General features: G+C 38.1%; 2 protein-coding genes across 2 annotated transcripts in view; both read right to left on the reverse strand.

Annotated features, from left to right (window-relative positions):
* Window positions 1-22,750, reverse strand: part of LOC142340662 (melatonin receptor type 1C-like) — a 53,219-nt gene that overhangs the window by 19,890 nt on the left and 10,579 nt on the right. Inside the window, exon 2 of the mRNA XM_075391353.1 lies at window positions 252-349. Coding sequence (XP_075247468.1) covers window positions 252-287 — 36 coding nt within the window. The 5' untranslated portion in view covers window positions 288-349. The remainder of the gene's footprint in view (window positions 1-251; window positions 350-22,750) is intronic.
* LOC142340663 (uncharacterized) lies at window positions 19,909-20,778 on the reverse strand. Its single transcript, XM_075391354.1, has one exon. The coding sequence runs from the start codon at window positions 20,776-20,778 to the stop codon at window positions 19,909-19,911; it is 870 nt and encodes a 289-aa protein (XP_075247469.1).

The following is a 22,750-nucleotide window of genomic DNA, read 5'->3' on the forward strand; positions in this document are numbered from 1 at the left end:
GTCAGGACATACTTGCTTCCGTCTGGGACCTCAACCTGGGATTATTTATTCTTATTATATCAGCGACATTGTTTTCCAGCAGAATTATTTTGTTATTTTTCAATGTCAACTTTTGTCTAGATCGCAAATTTGTAAAAAAAAATTAATGTTAACTTTTGTTTACTAGTTACTGTCTATTTTAGTCACGGTATTTATTGATCTATCAGATGGAAGATTACAACAGAATGTTCTAGAATAAGTTTGAAACTTACAAAGAAGTCGTAAACAGTAGCCGTTGTTGTATTCATACTTGATCCATAGATTGCTCTGGATAACCACAAATTCCCGTTTATTTTCTGGGAAAGGTCAACTGAAATATAGTTTTAATTCAAATACTTATACTTTGAATGATATTTTATCAAACGAGCGACCGAAATGATAATTAATTGTAGAATGAGAAGTTCTTGAAATAGCCGTGCCATTTCAGAGTATCATATTCAGTTTCAATAGTCCTCCCTAAATTGGGGAAGCGTATTCTTTTTTTGACCTGGAGGGTAATGAATGCTCTTTTGTCAATTGAAAGGGGTATAATATCCCCAGTTGTCCAATTAAATTCGCCTTGCTTTCAAGAGTCTTCAAAAAAAATCATTTAAATTAAGAAAAAGGACACCAGACAGATATGATTTTTTCGGACAAATGGTGCATTTATTGAAAGGTTAAGGTCGCACATTTTTCTTTTGGGACCCCACGCTCCCTTTTTCTGAAATTGGGATCCCATCAATCGACGCGAGATTGCACAAAATAGCTTTTCTTTAATTGCCCCCCCCCCCCCCCCCAGATACGTTATACACCCCCAGTTACAAAGCACGTGCCATTACATAGTATATATTATGTAATATTATGATATGGGGTGTGCGTCTGTGGGGGGGGGGGGGTTGAAAATAATATGCACACCAACTAGGCTTGTGGAGAACAAACGGAAAAGATCCGACGAAATATTTGTTGATAAAGTTAACAACAGAAAATTACTTAAAGTTTTCTCAAATCATGAACTTGAAGAGGCTGGTTTGACTTGCTTAAACATCAAAACTGCCGACGGCATGAAAAAAACAAACATTAAATTTAACAATGTGATCAAATCAACAAATGGATGAATTTTGCTGTAATCAATGAAATCAAAAAAGTCAGGTGCAAAACTGTTGCACATATAGCCGTTCCTTGTGAGAAGTCTTTTGAAAGAAGATAACGAACCCGATTTGAGGTCAAGAAACAAAATGGATGGCGATATATTGACTGCAGTTTAACAAGAAAAGACTTAAGTGAAACCTATGGCATTGCAATGCAGAAAACCCATTAAAAATTGTCAAAAGGTTGGTCTAGGTGACCATATTTGCGTGTTTTAACGGTCTTCTCTCCAATTTAACGTAGCGTAACATAAACGTTCAAAGTAGTTAATACGTTCACATGGTGCTCAAAATGGCAAAGCAGCTACATAGGTCTAAAATAATACAGGCATTCCCAAACTCTATATCAAAAGCAATAAAAAATTGCAAAACAATAATTAAGTAGAAGTTTTGGTCTTCTTTCAATCGGTTTTTTTGAATCGAGATATTCAAACCCTTTTTATTAAATATCCCATGTGTAAGTGTGTGTCTGCGTGAGCGTCTGTGTCTGCGTGTTTGTGTGCGTGTGTCTGTGCGTGTGTGTGTCTGCGCGCGTGTGTGTGTGTGTGTGTGCGTGTGTGCTAAATTGGGGAAGCGTATCCTTTTTTTGACTTGGTGGGTAATCAATGCTCTTTTGTCAATTGAAGGGGCTATAATATCCCCAGTTGTCCAATTAAATTCGCCTTGCTTTCAAGAGTCTTCAAAAAAATAATTCAAATTAAGAAAAGGACACCAGACAGATATGACTTTGTCAGACAAATGGTGCATTTATTGAAAAGTTAAGGTCGCACATTTTTCTTTTGGGACTCCACGCACCCTTTTTTATGAAACTGGGATCCCATCACTCGACGCGAGATTGCACAAAATAGCTTTTCGTTAATTGTGCCCCCCCCCCCCCCCAGATACGTTCTACACCCCCAGTTACAAAGAACGTGCCATTACATAGTATATATTATGTAATATTATGATATGGGGTGTGCGTCTGTGGGGGGGGGGGGTTGAAAATAATATGCACACCAACTAGGCTTGTGGAGAACAAACGGAAAAGTTCCGACGAAATATTTGTTGATAAAGTTAACAACAGAATATTGTTTAAAGTTTTCCCAAATCGTGAACTTGAACAGGCTGGTTTGACTTGCTTAAACATCAAAACTGCCAACGACATGGAAAAAAAAACAAACAGTAAATTAAACAATGTGATCAAATCAACATATTAATGAATTTTGCTGTAATCAATGAAATCAAAAAAGTCAGGCGGAAAACTGTTGCACATACAGCCGTTCCTTGTGAGAAGTCTTTTGAAAGAAGATAACGAAGCCGATTTGAGGTCAAGAAACAAAATGGATGGCGATATATTGACTGCAATTTAACCAGAAAAGACTTAAGTGAAACCTATGGCATTGCAATGCAGAAAACTCATTAAAAATTGTCAATAAATTGGTCTAGGTGACCATATTTGCGTGTTTAACGGTCTTCTCTCCAATTTAACGTAGCGCAAACATAAACGTTCAAAGTAGTAAATACGTTCACAGGTGCTCAAAATGGCAAAGCAGCTACGTAGGTCTAAAAAGTCTAAAATAATACAGACATTTCCATACTCTATATCGAAAGCAATAAAAAAATGCAAAACAGTAATTAAGTAGAAGTTTTGGTCTTCTTTCAATCGGTTTTTTTGAATCGAGATATTTAAACCCTTTTATTAAATATTCCATGTGTATGTGTGTGTCTGCGTGAGCGTCTGTGTCTGCGTGTGTGTGTGTGTGTCTGCGTGTGTGTGTCTGCACGCGCGCGCGTGTGTGTGTGTTTGCGCGCGTGTGTGTGTGTGTGCGTGTGTGTATGTGTGTGTGTGTGTGTGTGTCTGTCTGCGTGTGTGTGTGTGCGTGCTTTTATGTGTGCGTGTGTGTGTGTGACTGCGTGTGTGTGCGTGTGTGTTTGTGTGCGGGTGTGTGTATGTGTCTGCGCGTGTGTTTGTGTGTTTGTGTGTGTGTGTGGTTGTATGTGTGTGCGTGTGTGTATGTGTGTGTGTGTGTGTGTCTGTGTGTGCGTGTGTGCGTGTGTGTGTTTTTTTGTGTGTTGTGTGGTTGTGTGTGCGTGTGTGTGTGTTCGTGTGTGTGTGTGTGTGTGTGGTTGTGTGTGTGTTTCTGCGTGTGTGTGTGTGTGCGTGTGTGCGTGTGTGTGTGTGTCTGTTTGCGTGTTTGTGTGTGTGGTTGTGTGTGTGTGTGTGCGTGTGTGTGTGTTTGTCTGCGTGTGTGTGGTTGTGTGTATGTGTGTGTGTGTGCGCGCGCGTGTGTGTCTGCTTATGTGTGTGTGTCTGCGTGTGTGTGTGTGTGTGAGCGTGTGTGTGTTTGTATGTGTGTCTGCGTGTGCGTGTTCGCGTGTGTGCGTGTGTGTTTGCGCGCGTGTGTGTGTGGTTGTTTATGTGGTTGTGTGTGGTTGTGTGTGTGTGTGCGTGTGTGTGTCTGCGTGTGGGTGTGTGTGTGTGTCTGCGTGTGTGTGTGTGTGTGTGTGTGCGTGTGTGCGTGTGTGTGTGTGTCTGTCTGCGTGTTTGTGTGTGTGGTTGTGTGGGTGTGTGCGTGTGTGTGTGTGTCTGCGTGTGTGTGGTTGTGTGTATGTGTGTGTGTGCGTGTGTGTGTGTGTCTGCATGTGTGTGTGTGTGTGCGTGTGTGTGTTTGTATGTGTGTCTGCGTGTGTGTGTGTGTGTGCGCGTGTGTGTTTGTGCGCGCGTGTGTGTGTGTGGTTGTTTATGTGGTTGTGTGTGGTTGTGAGTGTGTGTCTGCGTGTGTGTGTCTGCGTGTGTGTGTGTCTGTCTTCGTGTTTGTGTGTGTGGTTGTGTGGGTGTGTGCGTGTGTGTGTTTGTGTCTGCGTGTGTGTGGTTGTGTGTATGTGCGTGTGTGCGTGTGTATGTGTGTGTGTGTCTGCATGTGTGTGTGTCTGCGTGTGTGTGTGTGCGTGTGTGTGTTTGTATGTGTGTCTGCGTGTGTGTGTGTGCGCGTGTGTGTTTGTGCGCGCTTGTGTGTGTGTTTGTTTATGTGGTTGTGTGTGGTTGTGTGTGTGTATGTGTGTGTCTGCGTGTGTGTGTCTGCGCGCGTGTGTGTGTGTGTGTCTGCATGTGTGTGTGTGTCTGCGTGTGTGTGTGTGTGTCTGTGTGTGCGTGTGTGTGTTTGTATATGTGTCTGCGTGTGTGTGCGCGCGTTTGTGCGTGTATGTTTGTGCGCGCGTGTGTGTGTGGTTGTTTGTGTGGTTGTGTGTGGTTGTGAGTGTGTGTCTGCGTGTGTGTGTGTCTGCGTGTGTGTGTGTGTGTGTGTGTGTGTGTGTGTGTGTGTTTGGGTGTGTGTGTGTGAGAGAGAGAGAGAGGGAGAGAGATTGTATATTGATGTGTGAGCATGTGTGGGATACCAAATAGCGATAGTATCGGATATCTTGAGTTACGTTGATACTTGGTATTACTGTAGGTTTCGTACGGGCCATTAAATTACAAATTTACTTGTGTTTTATTTTTTATATACGAATCTATATAAGTTGGGGCCTATTTGAAGCCTATGACACCCTAAAAAATCTACATCCAAACTACTCCTGCGGTATCAACATACACTAACACACTTTTGCATACACACACACACACACACACACACACACACACACAGACAGACACATACATACACACACACACACACACACACACAGACATATACATACATACACACACACACACACACACACACACACACACACACACACACACAGACACATACATACACACACAAACACACACACACAGACACATACATACACACACACACACACACACACACACAGACACATACATACATACATACACACACACACACACACACACACACACACACAGACACATACATACACACACACAAACACACACACACAGACACATACATACACACACACACACACACACACACACACACACACAGACACATACATACACACACACACACACACACACAGACACATACATACACACACACACACACACACACACACACACACACACGCTCGCACACACACTCAAAACACACCTCGACCGAGTAAATCAAAATTTCGAAAATTTCTACCACATGATTTAAATCGTACTCACCTTTATGACCTTTACACAATCAAGAAAATATAAAGGTTTTGTTCAATGATGCGTCAACCTCAGTAATTTAAATTTCATGGACAGAATTATCAGTCTTCAAAAACGCTATAAATTCTTGATTAATTTTTTTCACGGTTTATTTGGTGTCAAATAAAGCGTAATAAGCGATAACAAAAAATGTTTGACGCTTTGAAGAAGGTTTCCGCTTCGAAAATTTCGCTAAAAATGATCTTTGATTGCGAATTCTCAGTTCAATTTTCCGTTTTGAAGTTTATTTTCCATTTTTGGTTTCAATCTGGCACAAAACAACAACAACTAAATCATAAGTGTAAAAATTAATGATTCAAGAAGTCGCTGTATCCACATATTTTTCCCATCACCTTTTTCCCTCAAAAATTATGATAAAAAACAAATTAATTGTTTGCATCTCAAACTTTAATTCCTAAAGAGTTTGTGGCAAAATTCTCTACCAAGGAGTTAATTCAAAGCAGTAATTTTTTTCCATCATACTCGATAATTTATCAAGCAACACATATACTTTTTTATATTATAAGTGATGATGATCAACTTTCGAAGAACAAAAACAGGTGGTATAATTTTTTCTTCACAAATACCAAATTTACCATCCAAAACATTGTATATTTCTTGGAAGAGAAATTTTTCTGTTCACAAATACACATTCATTGACAAAACAGCCTTTAAATTGTTTTTACAGTTTATAAGTGTCACATTTGAAATCTGTTTCGGGAAACCCACATTTGGCGAGGATATTGATACAGATAAGTGATGACGTGATATGTTTTAACAATCCCAGAGATGCTACATTAAATTAGATATGCCGATCGGGGCAATTTCATGAAATGAAAAAAAAATTGAAACAGGAAAAAAATTGATCAAGCTCGAAAAATTGCTTGAAAGTTTCTTTTTTGCCTGCTGCTAAAAAAACAAAATCATTATTAAATGTTCAGAAACTGTGTTTTACTTGACTATATCCCGACAGAACACTATATTTTAACTATTGATCAACATTTATTAGGAAGCCTTAGAATAATATCTTACAGAAAAGTTGGCAAAGAGACAAGAAACTTGCTTGCAATTTCAGAGGAATGACCATTTTTCTTGAAAATGTGTGACTTTCAGCAATACCAAACTGTCTAAGAATCAACTGAAGTCTTGATTGCTTCGTATGAATCATTACAATTCTCAAAACTTTTTCAAAAATGTCCTAACTTTTGCAAAAAATATCTCATCAAACTACAAAAAAATTTAATGAATCGTTTGGATGACTCGAGTGGTAGGCAATGCGACTAAAAACAATCTTGTATTTTTGTAACCAAATTGGTAACAAAATAGAGGCAAAAAAGTAACTTGGTCGAAACTGTCTGCTTCGCTAACATCAAATTAAATGAAATTTTTTACTCTTTTAGGCTAAAATATAATATATTTTGTTTTTTGCCTTCCTTTTCTAAATTAATTAATTTAAATTCAAAGTAACTTTTACCCTCTCTATTGACTTTAAACAATCTGACTGCCTACTTGAAAATAACTACCTAAGTTTTTAAAAACTAATCACACATTGCTTGCAAAAAAACAAAGAAAAGACACTGCTTGCAAAATGCGGTTTATAAAAATTTGTACTGCTCTAAATGGCTTCACTCAAATTAACTTGTGCCAAGCTTATCCTGACACACATTGCAAAAAAATTGAATTTTTTTATTATTGTTGGATGAAATTTTGTTGATAAATCGCTTTTTCCCAATCGTAAGTAAAAAAAATAAGACAATTTACACTACAATGAAAAAAAACAACCAAAAAATGCACATTAAATTTTCATTTTTTTCTTGTGATTTGCCCCAACAGAGTTTTTGCAATAGACTACTTTTATCAACAATTTTGTTCTCTTGTTTGAAAACATCATCTGAGACAGATTTAATTTGCTCGCGCTCAGTTCTAATATTTGCTCCGTCATAGTAAATGCCTCCAAATAGGCAGCAGTGGATCGCAACCCTGAAATCAAAATCACGCGCAAAACCAAAAAAATTTATTAAAAAAATTAAATTAAAGTAAAAATATCGAGTAACATATTCCTTTTGTTGACTTTTTGGTGAAAAGTTTAGTTCACATCTATTCCATTTTAAGTTTTACTTCTGTGAAAAAAATGCTCCAACCTAGTTTGCAAAGGAAAACAATTTATTGTCTCAAGGAAAGATATAAGTTCCTCATGAACTCAGATACCAGACCACAAATCAAAAAATTTATTTTGGTAAACATTTTAGGAAACATTTAGGCAGATATAGAATTGCAAATGTTGTGGTGAACAATACCGTAAACCCCATAGTGAAATTATTTTACATTTTATTGAAGGAAATCAATATGCAACAATTAGTCAGGGTCAGCTAGAATAATAATCAGAACTTTTTTGTTTCCTCAGTAATATCAAAATTGTACAAAATTGAGAATTTTCATCTTACCTGAAAAGTTGCTTCAAGAAAACACACTACTTAATATTATAACTTACTAAAACTAATATTTTTTTAGTTACCCCTCAAAAAGACAAAGGATTATTGCGGCGCCCTAACTGTAGTAACTCAATTAAACTGTTCTCTAAACACAAATTTAATCAAAATTAGTGCCCAATTAGTTTTAATTGCCGATTTTTTAACATGTGAAACAAGTAGAGTGCTGTTTTTTCTAATTAAATTTAGCCAACCTTAGAGATAATTAGCAAATTAGTTTACTGAAAATTATATGGTCAAACGCATTTGTTAAACGAGCAAATTTTTGTACGACAAAATGGTGCCACTAGGTTTAGGTTTCTTACAGTTTTATGAACTTTAGAAATAACCTCTTAGGGTTTTCCAGGAAGTTAATTATGCAGAATTAAGTTTGTGCGAATATAGCAGGATTGAAAAAGAAGCCAAAAAGTATAATCATCACTAAAGAACATACTCAAAGGCACACTCCACAAAGAGCATAATAGAGCTTTTAACTTATTGAGTTTTTGCCGTAAAAATTTTGTTTTTGCCTTTTTTGTTGTTTTTGTTTTTGTTCTCGTAGTCTTTTTAATGGCAGATGTTACGAGCGCTGTAATGAGGCATGGTATTATGTAATTCAGTTAGTTAGAAGGTGTAACCTTTTTTTTAAAACTCAAATGTCTATTTTTCATATTTCTTCATTTGATTGACAATTAATTCAAAAATTAGGATGAGCGCGGGTTGGAACATCATATGCAAACGCATATTAACCGGCATCCTTAATATAGAAGTAAACTCATATTTAGAGACAAAATTATACAACCAAGCAAATTAAGGTCTTTAAAATCAGTATTTAAAGTCGAATTCTCCTTAATTTAGCTTCACTGCAGCACAAAACATTTAAACGAAAGATATGTCTTCGATTTTAATTGGAATTTTTTCAGAAAAAAAAAGTTTATCGGAGCAAGGGAACTTTTCATGAGACCTTACGTGCAACAACTTTTTGCGAGTGGAAACTACATTTTTGTGAGAACTGATTAGAATCATAATACTCAACAAGCCGGCTCGGTAATATGCGATGGCACATAAGGTTCCGACCCCGCCCATCCACAATTTTGGCATAATTGTCTACCAAATGAGGAACAGATAGAAAAACCCAAAAATTATTTTTTGCGAATCCCAACAAAGCCCAAGTCTTTTTCAAAAAAATCTGTATGAACGATAAGATAGCCTCCAAAGCAAATAACTCAGTGGAGTAAAAGTTGATGCATTAGATTGCTGTAATATGTCAATATTAAGAAAGCGAGTCAAGACGAACAGCAAAATCAAACAACAACAACAAACATTAATTACATCAAAAAATTTATGTCCCTCTTTAAAACTAAATTTAATAACAAAGTCAACATACCGTCAGATAAACCTAAAATCACCAGAAAACATATGCGACCAGTCCATAAAAAGGTTTGGTAACAATTATACAAAAAAGAACAAAAACAGTACAGTAAAAAAATTAACTTAATTTTTTGAAACAATTAACTTCAAAGTAATAAATACCATTAGGAATAAATTAATAATACCACAAAGTTGCGATTACCACTGCTTCTATAGAAGGGCATTAGGACCTGACCTTATTCATTTTTTAGAGCGGCTAAAAAGAACAACAAAGAACAAACAAAATTTCAATTGAAACTTGCCAGGAAACGCTGTCAAAACCGTCAAGCCAAATTTTGGCACTCAAAATAAATTTGATTGCGCCTTCTTCAAACAGCTATAATGTAGTACGTGGCCATTTATTAGTAAGACTAGGTAACAAGTAGACAAAAAAGCGAAGTGCTAAAGTATGTAATACTTTTAATTTTTATTTTGAAACAAAATTACATTCAATGTCATGAAAGGCAATAATTAAAAAAAGAGCTATTTAAATAGGGTCGTTTATCCATGAAAAGGAAGCCCTCGAGACCTGTATTCATCCAGAATATTTCTTGCATCTACAAAAAGAACGTAAAATATGACAAAAATCAAATTAATTTACTTTTATTTTGAAAAACCGGTGTCGAAGCCAGTAAGGTCATAACAAATTCTTCAAAAAAAAAATTTAGGACACCAATCATTTTTATTCCCTTGACACCCATAATGTCACATTTGACCTGTGATTAACTAACGAGATTAGGTAACAAAAGGAAACATAAAAAGAACAAAATTGCGAAGTTAAAAAGTATTTTTTAATTTTGGAAAACGATTGTTTTCAAAGTCATGAAAGCCATCAGCTATATAATAATATCATAAAATTGGTTCTTCTATTCTTCCATGAAAAGCCAATGAAAACTATCACTATACAGGAAATTTCATACGACCGAAACGACAAAGTATAAATGACAGTTAGAGAGAAAATTAAAAAATTCAATTGATTTCTTCAAGAAAGAGGCGTCGAGGCCGCTAAAACGATGATGTATATCTTTCAGGATTATAATATGTTCAATTGTGCCTGATTTTGAATGCTAATAAGGTGACATGAGAATTGTCAATAATGTGATAATGTGACAAAATTAGAAAACGTGAAAAACTGGCAAATATCAAAACAAACAAAAATCTGAAATCTTGTAGTATCAAGGCCAGAAAACAATAACTTCAGGCTTAAAACTGCAACCGAGAATAAAATTTAAATCAGTAGAAAGAAGAAGCAGTCTTTCTTTGCTGACACTAAGCTGGAAGTTGAACAAATTAAGAAAAAAATAGAGGAAAAGTTAATTAAGCCATTATTTATTGAAAAGTCAATTATTTTTAAAAAAAGAAACTACCATAAACTTTCAATTAAAAAACTAAGGCATTAGCTTGGAGCTGCTTAGCAAGCGATATGGTTGGACCTATCACTCCTGAGCTTTGATTTGATATGTTCTGTTCTTTATTATTAAAAAAAAAGTCTTTTTTTTTTAAAAAAAAACAAAGACCGACTGATTACAACCCGATTTTTTTTATTGTAACAGTCCAAGAATGGCCCAAAACTAGCACTGCTAATACTCATTGTCCGTTAGGAACAATTGATTTTTCGAATGTTGTAGATATAGATAATTTGTTAGTTGAAAACTCAAAATAAATTCTGCATTTTTGATAATCAACGAGTAAAGTTAGCAAAAAACGGCAAAGTTTTAACTACAGTGCACTCTCAGCGGACTCTGAAGTAGAAATAGCCCCCCTCTGAGTCTAGAAAGATTGTATGAGTGTTGTTTGGGGCTGTACTGTCGGCAAATTTAATCAAAGTGGACTGAAGTAGCTTATTTCGTGCTGTTTTTGATGAAAAAGGCTAAATTTTGAATTTTTTTGACCAAAAAAATTAAATCAAAACAATCAAAAAGGCTTGTTCCTCTTCAAAAATAAAATCAACGACACTATTCTTAAAAATTATAAAAAATTTTAGCATAGGCAAAAATTCCGGAAAATGTGAATAAAAACAACGTGAATTCACTCTTCTTTTCTCAGAAGTTTAAACCTGGATAACTCCCTGTAGAAAACGAAAATTAAAAAATCTTTTTAATTCCATATTCTACGTTGGACGAGATTTCTAATGATACCAGTCTCAACTCTCTACGATGAATATATCTAGCGGCGAAAATTCACGGAACAAAAAAAACCCATTTGAGTATATAGTTCCTCCCCCCTCAAGAGGGTCGGAACAATAAAGATTTCTAATAATAACGATTTAATAATAAAGATTCATTAATAATAAAGATTTCTAATAAATCACAATACTCAATAAAGATTTCTCTACGGCGGCATTTTTGCTGTGTAAAAACTGTTCAGCCAGTACGACAATACCCATGAGAGAAAAAATTGCTGAGCATGATAAAACACAACATTATCATTGAGGTCTGTTGTACATCATAATTTAGTGCAGTAAACTTATCATACGATGTACTTAATTTAATCAGTGTACCCATTCCTGAGGGGCATGTGTATAAATCATTATTACTTCACATGCATGTCTGTTGCTACCAATTTCCCACAACGGGAAAATATTGTTCACATTTTATTTGACTTCTGGAATAACAGTTGAGTTATTCTTTCATTCTCTTTATTTTGCTTCTCGCGTACAGTTGCCCAATTTAATTTATTCTTCACTAACTGTCTTTGTAATCCGAGTAAAGTAAACACTAGTCTTTACGCGATTCGCTAAGCGAATTCATTTGGAAATTGTGTAAAGCGCACTCGCCGCGCAAGTAGGACATAGAACATAAACACAACTCGCGACTCAAGAACAAGTACGCAATTCCACTCGCGTACAACATGGCGCAGTCAGCAGCTCAAAAACGAACTCCACTTGGCATTGAGCCATTTTGGGATAAACCCAGTGTAGATCCGCCACTGAAATGGGAAAAGTGGCAGATGCAGGCCAAGTTAGCGCTTCTTGCAAAGGAAAATATCACAATAGACACTTTGTTGGAACCAAAACCTGAAACAGTACAACTACCACTTGAACCGATCTATGAGGTTACGATAACAGGATCATCGGCACAATCGGAGCGGGAAAGATTGGCGAGAAACGCTCAATCAAAAATGAATTGGGAAAACCGATGTCAGAGACAACTGGAGATGGGAATAATGTGCGGAGACAAGCCATGGGCGCAAGCCGATCGAAAAACTGTGTGTCAATGCTATACCTCAGTTTGGGCACTGAAGGACGTCGAATTGTCTGTAGTCAAAACCCACACCTCAAGATGGACAGTCTCTCAACAGCAGAACTTTGGACAATCATGGAAACAGCATTTATTCGTCAGCGCAACATTACATTCGACAGATATGTTCTTCTCACCACGAAACAGACAAGAGGAGAGTCTATCGAACATTTCTTCGGGAAATTGAAAGAACTTTCTGAAAATTGTGAGCTCGGAAGCCAGGAAGACACCCTCATTAGAGACTTATTTATTGCAAATATGTTAGATCCAGAAATTCAACGGGAATTGCTGCGAGAAACCTTAGAACCAGCCCAAGCATTACGTATGGCCATAAATATGAAATTAGGCCAAAGAAACCAGCTACAAATTACAAACTCGCAATCTGCTCCGCAAGTCAATGCAATAATCCCTCAACGAACATTTCGACCACCAAATCAGAGACCAAATACATCAAGCTTTACTCGATCACCAAAACAACTATGCAGGAACTGTGGCCTAACTTGGTCAACTAACCATAGAGTCAAATGCATTGCGAGAGGCAAGACTTGCAACAATTGTGGCCTTCAAAACCATTTTTCCCGAGTATGCAGAAAACCAAAATCATCACCAAACAAACCCAATCGCTCTAATGTTAACTCTGTTGAAGAAACTACAACTGACCAAACAGTAAATGCCATACAAAATATGAACTATAACCCGCAATGCGAATATTGAACCAAAGAACACTATCCTACAAATTGGTAACAACCATGTTGGACTTCTCATCGACTCCGGCAGTGTGTGCAGTATTTTGCCTGAGTCCCTTGCTTCGGAAATTGTGGAAAATTCTCCCCTTGCTCGATGGTTGATGATAGCGCCTCCCCAGGAACTCAAAACATTTTCCAATGAACCTATAAACGTGATAGGTATGATACAGGCACCAATTGCGAGCAATGGATGGCGACTTGAAGAAGCTGAATTTGTTGTAGTTCGTGATGGACTAAAACCACTAGTGGGAAGAGATCTATTTGACGCTCTTGGAATTTCAGTAAATCAAACCCCAAAACCGGAAGGTAGTATGGTCAACACTATCATATCACAATGTCCATTCAAAACACGCATCGCACAACAATCCCCTCAACTTATAACACGTACTGGTCGTTCAAAAATACACATTGTAAAATCCAAATTTCAGCGTCATTTCCAGCCAAAACATCAAAAGGGTAGAAAAGTACCCATCAACTTGCAAGAACGAGTAAATACTGAAATTAAAAAACTTCTTGCAGAGGGACATATAGAAAAAGTGAATAACTGTTCTGACCAATATTTCATTTCACCTATTGTAATCACAGTCAAACGAGATCAAACCATAAAATTAGCACTAGATTCTAAAACTCTTAACAAAGCAATACATAAGAACAAATATCAAATGCCAAATATTGAAACACTCATAGATTCGATATCACAAATAATTACAAACTACAAAACAGAACCCGCGGAGCAAATACATTTCTCTACTATTGATCTTAAATATGCTTACAGCCAACTAAATTTACACCCTGAAACTGCTAATCATTGTAATTTTAATACTATCAGTGGTGACATGACAGGCACATACCGATTCAAAACAGGATTCTACGGTCTTACTGACATGCCTGCCGAGTTTCAGAAGGCAATGGACTACACCCTGATTGGACTTAAAAACACATTCTGTTTCTTAGATGATATTTTAATTGTTAGTAAAGGTTCAGAAGATGATCACTTTCAACTCGTACTGGATTGTCTTCGAAAGTTAGATGCAGACAACCTCCGTATCAATCTTCCGAAATGCCATTTTGCAAAACAACAAATTTCATGGTTAGGATATAATATAACTCAATCTGGAATCTCGCCACTCGAATCCAAAACATCATCCATTATATCATTACAACCTCCTAATACACTCAAAAAATTACGCTCATTTCTCGGCTCAGTCCACTATATTAGCAAATTTATTCCCAATTTAGCTCAAATCTGCCATCCTTTAAGACCCCTACTTCGTAAATCCACTAAATTTGTCTGGACTGACACTCACACATTACATTTTAGTGCAATTAAAACTCGCATAGCAAATCATACCGAAAACATGCATTATAACCCCCAATTTGAAACGCGAATCAAATGTGATGCTTCACGTTCTGGTTTGGGAGCAGCACTAGAACAACTAACAGTTGATGGTTGGAAACCGATATCTTTTGCATCCCGATTTTTAAACAGCAGTGAAGAACGTTATAGTATTAACGAATTAGAACTTCTTGGGGTAGTGTGGTCGATAGAATATTTTAAAAACTATTTATATGGAAAAGAATTTACTGTTATAACTGACCACCGCGCATTACTTTCCATTTTAAAAGAGCATCGATCAAATAAAAGTTATAATAGTAGGTTATCACGGTGGGTTGACCGTCTCTTGCCTTATCAATTCTCAATAGAGCATTTACCCGGCGCAAAAATGGGCCTAGTTGATTACATATCCCGTAACCCATATCAACCAGCAAAAAGTGTTTCCAAATATGACGAAGAATTTCTAGTTGCAACATTATCGAGTATACATACTGATGCCCAATTACTTCAACAAAAACACAATCTCACAGTTAATTCACTTCATAAATTATATATTGATATTGATAGAGAACATAAAAATTCCACCAACATTACAGAACAAGTTTTAACCATAGATTATGAAACTCAAAACCCTCAATCTGACATTTCTAATTCACTCGCTTTTCAAAACAATAGTTCAAAATACTATTCAAAACAATTTTCTACTCCAGATATAAAACCCGCTCAGCGGGTACGCTTAACAAACGTTAAATCAAATTTCGCTCCGCGAATATAGTCTAAAATTCTCATCCAAACAAACTTTCAATTTAGACATGAATCCCGCTCAGCATGTTCGCTTAACAAATAATAATTCAAATCTCGCGTCGCAAAAACACAACTCTAATATTATCCCTTTCAAATCTAAACATATGTATAGCACACACGCTCCAGACGTACATTTAGCTCATAAAAATAATTCATTCGCGGATCAAATGCAACATATATTTATCCCTTCCACTAATGGTATTAATTGTACTAGTGTACATGATCAGCGAGTACATTTCAGTCAAAACAATTTCGTACTCGCTAACACATATTCTCCCCCAAAAGTTAACACTTCTAATTTAATTGATACCACCCCTAATCTCGCATCGCGAGTACGCAAGTCTTTAAACAAATTAACACCCGCCTGGCATAATCCTTTACTAGTTACTCAAAAGACTAAAATGCATTCCTTAGATGACTCTTTTGCAACGCGAGTTACTAAATACCCAAATTATTCCAAATATGCGTCACATAGTCTACCATTTACAACTACTCCAGTACAAATTGAGTCTCAAAGACTAGTAAATACAAGAAAAGCGTCACTCGCTCACCAAAATACATCCAAATTTACTCCTTTAAGTCATTCTCACTTGTCAATCAAAAATCAGCCTCAAATTCCTACCTTTTTTAGTAAGCCACACTCAAATACTTTAAATAACTCACGTGCCCAATTGGTAAACAAAAATCAAGTGCTTTTTGCCCAAACTCAATCTGAAATTCAGTTGCCTTCCTTTTCGTCAATCAATTTAATTGAAAAAACAACAACCTCATCAACAATGAGTCAACAAGCATCTTCTCTCAAGGGAAAATCTCTCTCAACTCGATCTACTAGAGCTTCGCCTCGCGTGTCATTCACTGACAATGCGACAACGAGCACGCCTCGCAGATCTTCATCGCACTCCAACCTAAGTACCCCGCTAACGGATAGCCCCCAAGTAATGTCGTTCGAACGAGTGGTGGAGAAAGTTTTTAGCAAAGGCCTCATTGCGTCACTGACAAGTAATGATGCAGTCTTAAAAGAAGTGCGAGACTGCATAATTCGGGGGGACGAAGAAAGACTGAAGGCCCTCAACCCATACCTTCACAGTTATTGGCGGGACCTTCACGTGACAGGCGGGTGTGTCTGCATGGACGAGAAGGTGGCAATCCCCAATGCACTCAAAGAGGCCCTCATTGACGATCTCCATGCCAGTCACCCGGGTAGCTGGGGGATGATATGTATGGCCCAGCACTGCTGGCGGCCATACATGAATCGCGATTTGCTAGTCAAAGCAATAGAGTGCAAATCTTGCACTGCTATCGGTAAAAATTTAAAATCTGTTATTCCCGCAAAACAATTTAAAGCACATACACCATGTATATTTCCCAACCAAGAAATACAAATAGACTTTGCAGGGCTCATTAATAACGAAAAAGAACATGAAATATATATTTTAACATGCATCGATAGATTTTCAAAATATCCTTCTGCGGAATTAGTTGATAATGCAAATGCCTCGAATGTCATAAAATTTTTAGATAATTATATACAAATTCATGGAGTTCCTCGTTCCTTAAGAATAGATCAAGCCCGATGTCTTATAGGTAACCAAGTAAAAAATTTTTGTACAAAAAACAAAATCACATTAATACCAGCTCGGGCAAATGATCATCGTGCAATAGGTTTAGTAGAACGATTAATTGGTACAATTAAACAACGCTTGGCATGTATTAAAGACGCACACAAAGAACTAAATACGTTCACCATTAAAGCAGCATTAAAATCAATTATATACCAGCTTCGCATATGCGAACATAAAACAACTAAGCTTTCGCCATTCGAATCTCACTTCGGGCGTACGGCCAATACACCACTTAATAATATAAGTACTCAACCTAAATCATCTGACCTCAGTTATGAAAAAATTTTGAATCATTATTTAGATGAAGAAATTGTAACCCCCAACGAATTGCTGCCGGAAGAACATTGGGGAAACATCCGGAGTGATGATGAAGTTGAGCGCAATATGTGCAAGGCGACTAAGGATGCTACTAATCGCGAACGGCAAGCCACAGATAATGAATCACGCTTCCTTCGTACCACGCATGCACACCGTCCACTCCCATTGAAAGAACACGCGGTCCAACTCAATATTGCCAGAAAGAAGCACCTCCACAAGCGATCCAAGAAGAACCTGGACGGATTGTATGAGGTGTTGGCACCAGGATCGGTCGTCCAAAAGACCGACCAATACACTTCGGTCATTCGCGAGCCGGGTAAGGTGGAAGTCACTGTACGCAATAGTGATATTGCAAAATTTGGCACTCGTGAGGAACGAAAGACTAAGTTGACGGAGTACATCAACCGCAGAGGACCCCGCACGCATGAAAAGACAACGGAAGCCAAGATACTCAGCCATACCAAAGAGTGTACCCGCATCCAGAAAGGAGACAGGAAAATGAAACATCGAAAACGGGAGACTGGTAGTGGCGTACCCTCGAACAAATCTAACATTGCTCGCGCAATGCGAGTACGTATGCCGAAAGTTCCAGATAATTTCGCCCCGCAAGTACTACCCGTAATTCCAGAGGCTGCTCCCGATCAGCTAATTATAACGGAAGAAGTGCTTATTGCACCCCCGCCTGCAAACACGCAGCAAGAAACAATTGAACCACCTCATCCTGCTCCAACAACATCTTTCGCCGATACTCTTACACGATCCACTAAACGAACTCGAAAAAGCCCCAAATATTATGGTTACGATAAAGACGACTCCTCGGGTGATTCCACTAATTCGTGTCCCCCGAACTTTGCTCCACCCCGTAGGAAGCGTCGAGTGGGTGACATAGAATCGACTCAACCCTCTGTGATACAAACCATTGTGGACACTGCTACTCAAGTTGAACCGATTCGCAACGACTTTCCCTCGCCTATCATAGGACAGGTGTCTCCGACGGACCCCCGTATTCGGCCAGCTGATCATAGCACTTCAAATGAACTGATTATTGATGAAGAGGACATGTGAAAACTGATATACTATTAATTATGACTAGCTATGATAACCAGTAAACATATTGTTGATACTATTTAACCGGTGAAAAAGTATTATTATTATTCATTTTGTTATTAAAATTTTATTTCATGCAATTTTAATTTTGAAAGCGGGAGAAATGTCGTACATCATAATTTAGTGCAGTAAACTTATCATACGATGTACTTAATTTAATCAGTGTACCCATTCCTGAGGGGCATGTGTATAAATCATTATTACTTCACATGCATGTCTGTTGCTACCAATTTCCCACAACGGGAAAATATTGTTCACATTTTATTTGACTTCTGGAATAACAGTTGAGTTATTCTTTCATTCTCTTTATTTTGCTTCTCGCGTACAGTTGCCCAATTTAATTTATTCTTCACTAACTGTCTTTGTAATCCGAGTAAAGTAAACACTAGTCTTTACGCGATTCGCTAAGCGAATTCATTTGGAAATTGTGTAAAGCGCACTCGCCGCGCAAGTAGGACATAGAACATAAACACAACTCGCGACTCAAGAACAAGTACGCAATTCCACTCGCGTACGACAAGGTCAGTTGTCGAAGTAACCAATCGTAAAGGCTTGGCAAACAAGCAGCCGTAAAACAAAAGGTCAAAAAAGGAGGCGTGATTATTTTTCCTATCAAATATCAGACACTTATGGAAAATGACGCAAGAACTCTTTTTATAAACTAAAACTTTTCCGAATGATTAAGGTAAATTCTTCCAAAAATCAGGAAAAAATAATTCCTAAGACAAAAATTTAAGAATGGTTTGCAAGTCAATGATTCTTAAAACACACCATTGCTAATTATTGTGATGTTATTTTTGTTATTATACCGATGAATGGTAATTTTCACCAGACAAAGTCACTCATCGTCCATTGAATAGAATGAAAAATATTTGATGAAATGTGACGTCGGCTTCTTGTTTTCTGTAGGCACGAACTTAGAAAAAGTTTACGAGAACGGCCGACCAAAAAATTGACCTCAGAACCCAAAAGGTAACCCGGATGAGGCCGAATGGTTAACATGTAAGAACTTGCAAGTTTCTGACGGAAACTTACAAGGTGATGCATCGCCTTGCAAGTCTTTCTTCCAAAAAACCGCAAGTTCTTACATGTTAACTATTCGTTTTTCAAGTTCTTACAAGTTAATCATTCAACTTACAAAGCTCTTTGTTCTATATATATGGGAACAAGTTCTCTAGTCAAAAGATTATATTGAGTAAAGGTATTTGTTACAGTTTTTTTGATGATTACATATTTGCGGGTAACAGTTTTCAACTTGTTCAAGGACTTGAGTCAAGTTTTCATGCGTTTGACTTGATTGTTTCACAACAAGCTCCAAGAAGAACAAGGGGCCAGCAACACGTTTGGAGAGGTCGTCGAAGAGTGGGTAATGCACAGGGGGCCAGCAAAACCTTGACAAGGTCGTCGAAGAGAGGGTAACGCACAGGGGTCCAGCAACATCTTGACAAGGTCTTCGAAGAGAGGGTAACCCAAGTTGCCTAGAAACCGTTACGTGAAAAAAACGTGGCTAATCAGCCAAAACGCCTGCGAGTGCGGAAACGGGGCGAACGAACGTACCGTAAGCCGTTTTTACCTTCACCACAAGTGTTGTCCATCTCGTCCAGGGTACACCTCCAACACACGCCCAAGAAGCCAAATTCCACGAGGAGTCATGTCTTTCAGGATCCAGACTTTATCATTAACTTTAAGTGGTGACTGGTTGTTCTCATTCCATTTTGATCTCTTGAGTAGTGTCGGTAGGTATTCTTTGACAAGTCGCTTCCAGAAGTAGTTCATCATCTGTTGCAGATTTCGCCATGTCCTGAAGCTGGCTGGAATCTGGCTGTCAAATTTTCCTTGTGACCGAGTGTTGAATGGACGACTAATCAGGAAGTGGTTAGGTGTGAGAGGCATCTCGTTATCCGGAAGATCAGCGCAATTTGTGAAAGGTCTTGAATTCAAGATGGCTTCGCTCTCTACCAGTACTGTTTGGAATACGTCAAGTGAGAGTTGTTTTGAGCCTAGAATGATCAGCAGCGTTTTTTTCGCTGTCTGTATCAAGCGCTCCCAAACACCACCAAAATGGGGGCCACAGAATTTCCAAATCGTGTTTGTAGCAGCAAGAGCTTTGTAAATTTTGTCGTTGTCAAGGCTCTTTACACTTTTTTTCAGCTCTTCTGACGCTCCGATGATTGTCTTCCCATTATCACTGTACAGCCGTTCTGGTTGACATCGTCTACTGGTGAAACGTCGAAATGAACTTAGGAAATTACCGGTGTTGAGATCTGGGCAGCTTTCAAGGTGGACTGCTCTCGTGATCAAGCACGTGAAAATCAAACAATAAGGTTCTTCAAGATTTCCTTTTGTGTCCTCTATATAAAATGGTCCAAAGAAGTCGACACCACTATTGGAAAACGGGAATTGTGTTGCGGCTGATGGGAACGGGAAAGCGGGAAGAGGAGCCATGATCGGTTGTATGTTCTCTGCATTAAGTCTTCTGCATAAGAAACAGCGAAATTTTATGCTATGTAGACACTTTCGCAAGCTAAATACGTGGTATCGTTGCTGAACGAACGCTTTGACGGGTTCTGTTCCCTGATTAATGCATATGCGATGAGCATGATCTAGGTACAAACGTGTGATTCGCATGCAGAATTCTTGGACACTTTTCTATTTCAAGTGCATCAGGAGCAAATTGAAGTCTTCCACATGAACGGAGTATAACGTTTTGATCGCGGATTGGGTTCAAAGACCGTTGCATTTACTGTGGGGCTTGAGGCCCCTTTTTACTGATGAAACTGTCGTGTGGAATTAGTTCTCTTGAGAAGTTCTGATCAAGTGCTTCCCAGATAGATCAATGTCATCGGTCGTGTACTGTTGTTTGCTGTCACGAAGATTTTTGCTCTGAACAGTAAGTTAAAGACAGTGGCTAAGGTGAGTAGCATTTTCGTCCAAGACGAAAAACGTGCTGGGTCTATGATTGGCTCTGGAACATTTGAAGCTGTATGTGCTGTTGTTGCTACGACAGCTGGTTTCGAAGGTACAGGCTGGTTACTGATTTCCTCTGATGATGACAGAAACTCTGGAGGTTGCAACCATTTGAGAGATATTTCACGTGGATCTAGGCCACGAGTGCTATGGTCGGCTGGATTGTTCAATGTGGAAATATGTCTCCCTTGTTTTGTCTTGGTTGATGCTGCAATTTCTCTGAGTCGATTTGCAATATATACAGTTTGTTTTTTGGAATACGCAATCCAATTAAGGACTACCTGACTAACAGTCCAGAATAGAGTTTGTCAATTGTGAAAGAGAATTCTTTAACGATTGTAGAATGTAGCTTAACTCCAATTACTTCAGCTTCGAGTTCAAGTTTGGGTACGCTTGTTTGCTTTATTGAAGCAACTTTGCATTTTCCAATCCAGAAACAAGTTTCTGTTACCTCTGAATGGTTGTGTGTTATTCGCAGGTACACTACGGCTGCCATTGCAGCTGTTGAGGCATCGACAAATATGTGTAATTCAGCACTGCTCTTAGAGTTTCGGAGATTTGTTAGTGTTCTGGTAAGATGTACTTCAGGCATTTCGAAGTATGAATTTAGTATTTCCTGAAGTCTTCTGCTTATTTGTATGGGTAATGGTTCATCCCACTTTTTCCCAAGCTTCCAAATTTCTTGGAGAAGGATTTTGAAACGAATTGTAAAAGGTGACAGTATGTCGAGAGGGTCAAATATCGAGCATACAAGGCCAAAGACTTTCCTCTGAGTATACTCAATTGCGTCCGTTGAAAAGACTGTTGGCGGTTTCATAATGAGGGTGTCGCTTTTCAGATTCCACATCTGCCCAAGGAGTCCGACAATTTCACGTTTTTCTTCAATGTCATGTGTCAAGAACATTGGGTTCATTAGAAACAAATTTTGTGAGGCGGAAACCGCCTTCCTGGAGACTCTTAATCGTTTGCTGAACTGTCGTTGTGGCGTTCGTTACCGTATCATTGGACTGGATGTAATCATCCATATCAAAGTGACTTTTGACGGCTCTGACTGCTTCGGGATATTTATCTCCGATTTTATCAACGCAATGATTCAAAATGTAGATCGCGCAGGATGGGGAGCAGGTAGCGCCAAAAATTAGTCTTGTAAACTGATACTGTTGGATTTCATTGTCGTTTATCCACAGGAAACGAAGGGCTGACTGGTCAGTTTGGTTGATAGCAATTTTAATGAACATGCCTTCGATGTCCGCGAGGACTGCAATTTGATTTTCACGAAAGCGCATAAGGACTCCAAGTAGGCTATTGAGCTGGTCAGGACCTGTTAACACGTTGGTGTTTAGTGATTGTCCGCGGAACTTAGAGGCGGCGTTTGCGACGCGCCGAACCTTGCCGGGCTTGTTAGGATTCTCAACTGGGTGATGTGGTAGATACCAGGTTCGATCCGGCG

The sequence above is a fragment of the Convolutriloba macropyga genome, chromosome 6, assembly GCF_964194025.1.
Source record: "Convolutriloba macropyga chromosome 6, txConMacr16.3, whole genome shotgun sequence".
Taxonomy (NCBI): domain Eukaryota; kingdom Metazoa; phylum Xenacoelomorpha; order Acoela; family Convolutidae; genus Convolutriloba; species Convolutriloba macropyga.

What these genes read in the sequence shown, in the direction of transcription:
- LOC142340663 (XM_075391354.1), bottom strand. Translation starts at nt 20,778, where the DNA reads ATGGCTCCTCTTCCCGCTTTCCCGTTCCCATCAGCCGCAACACAATTC.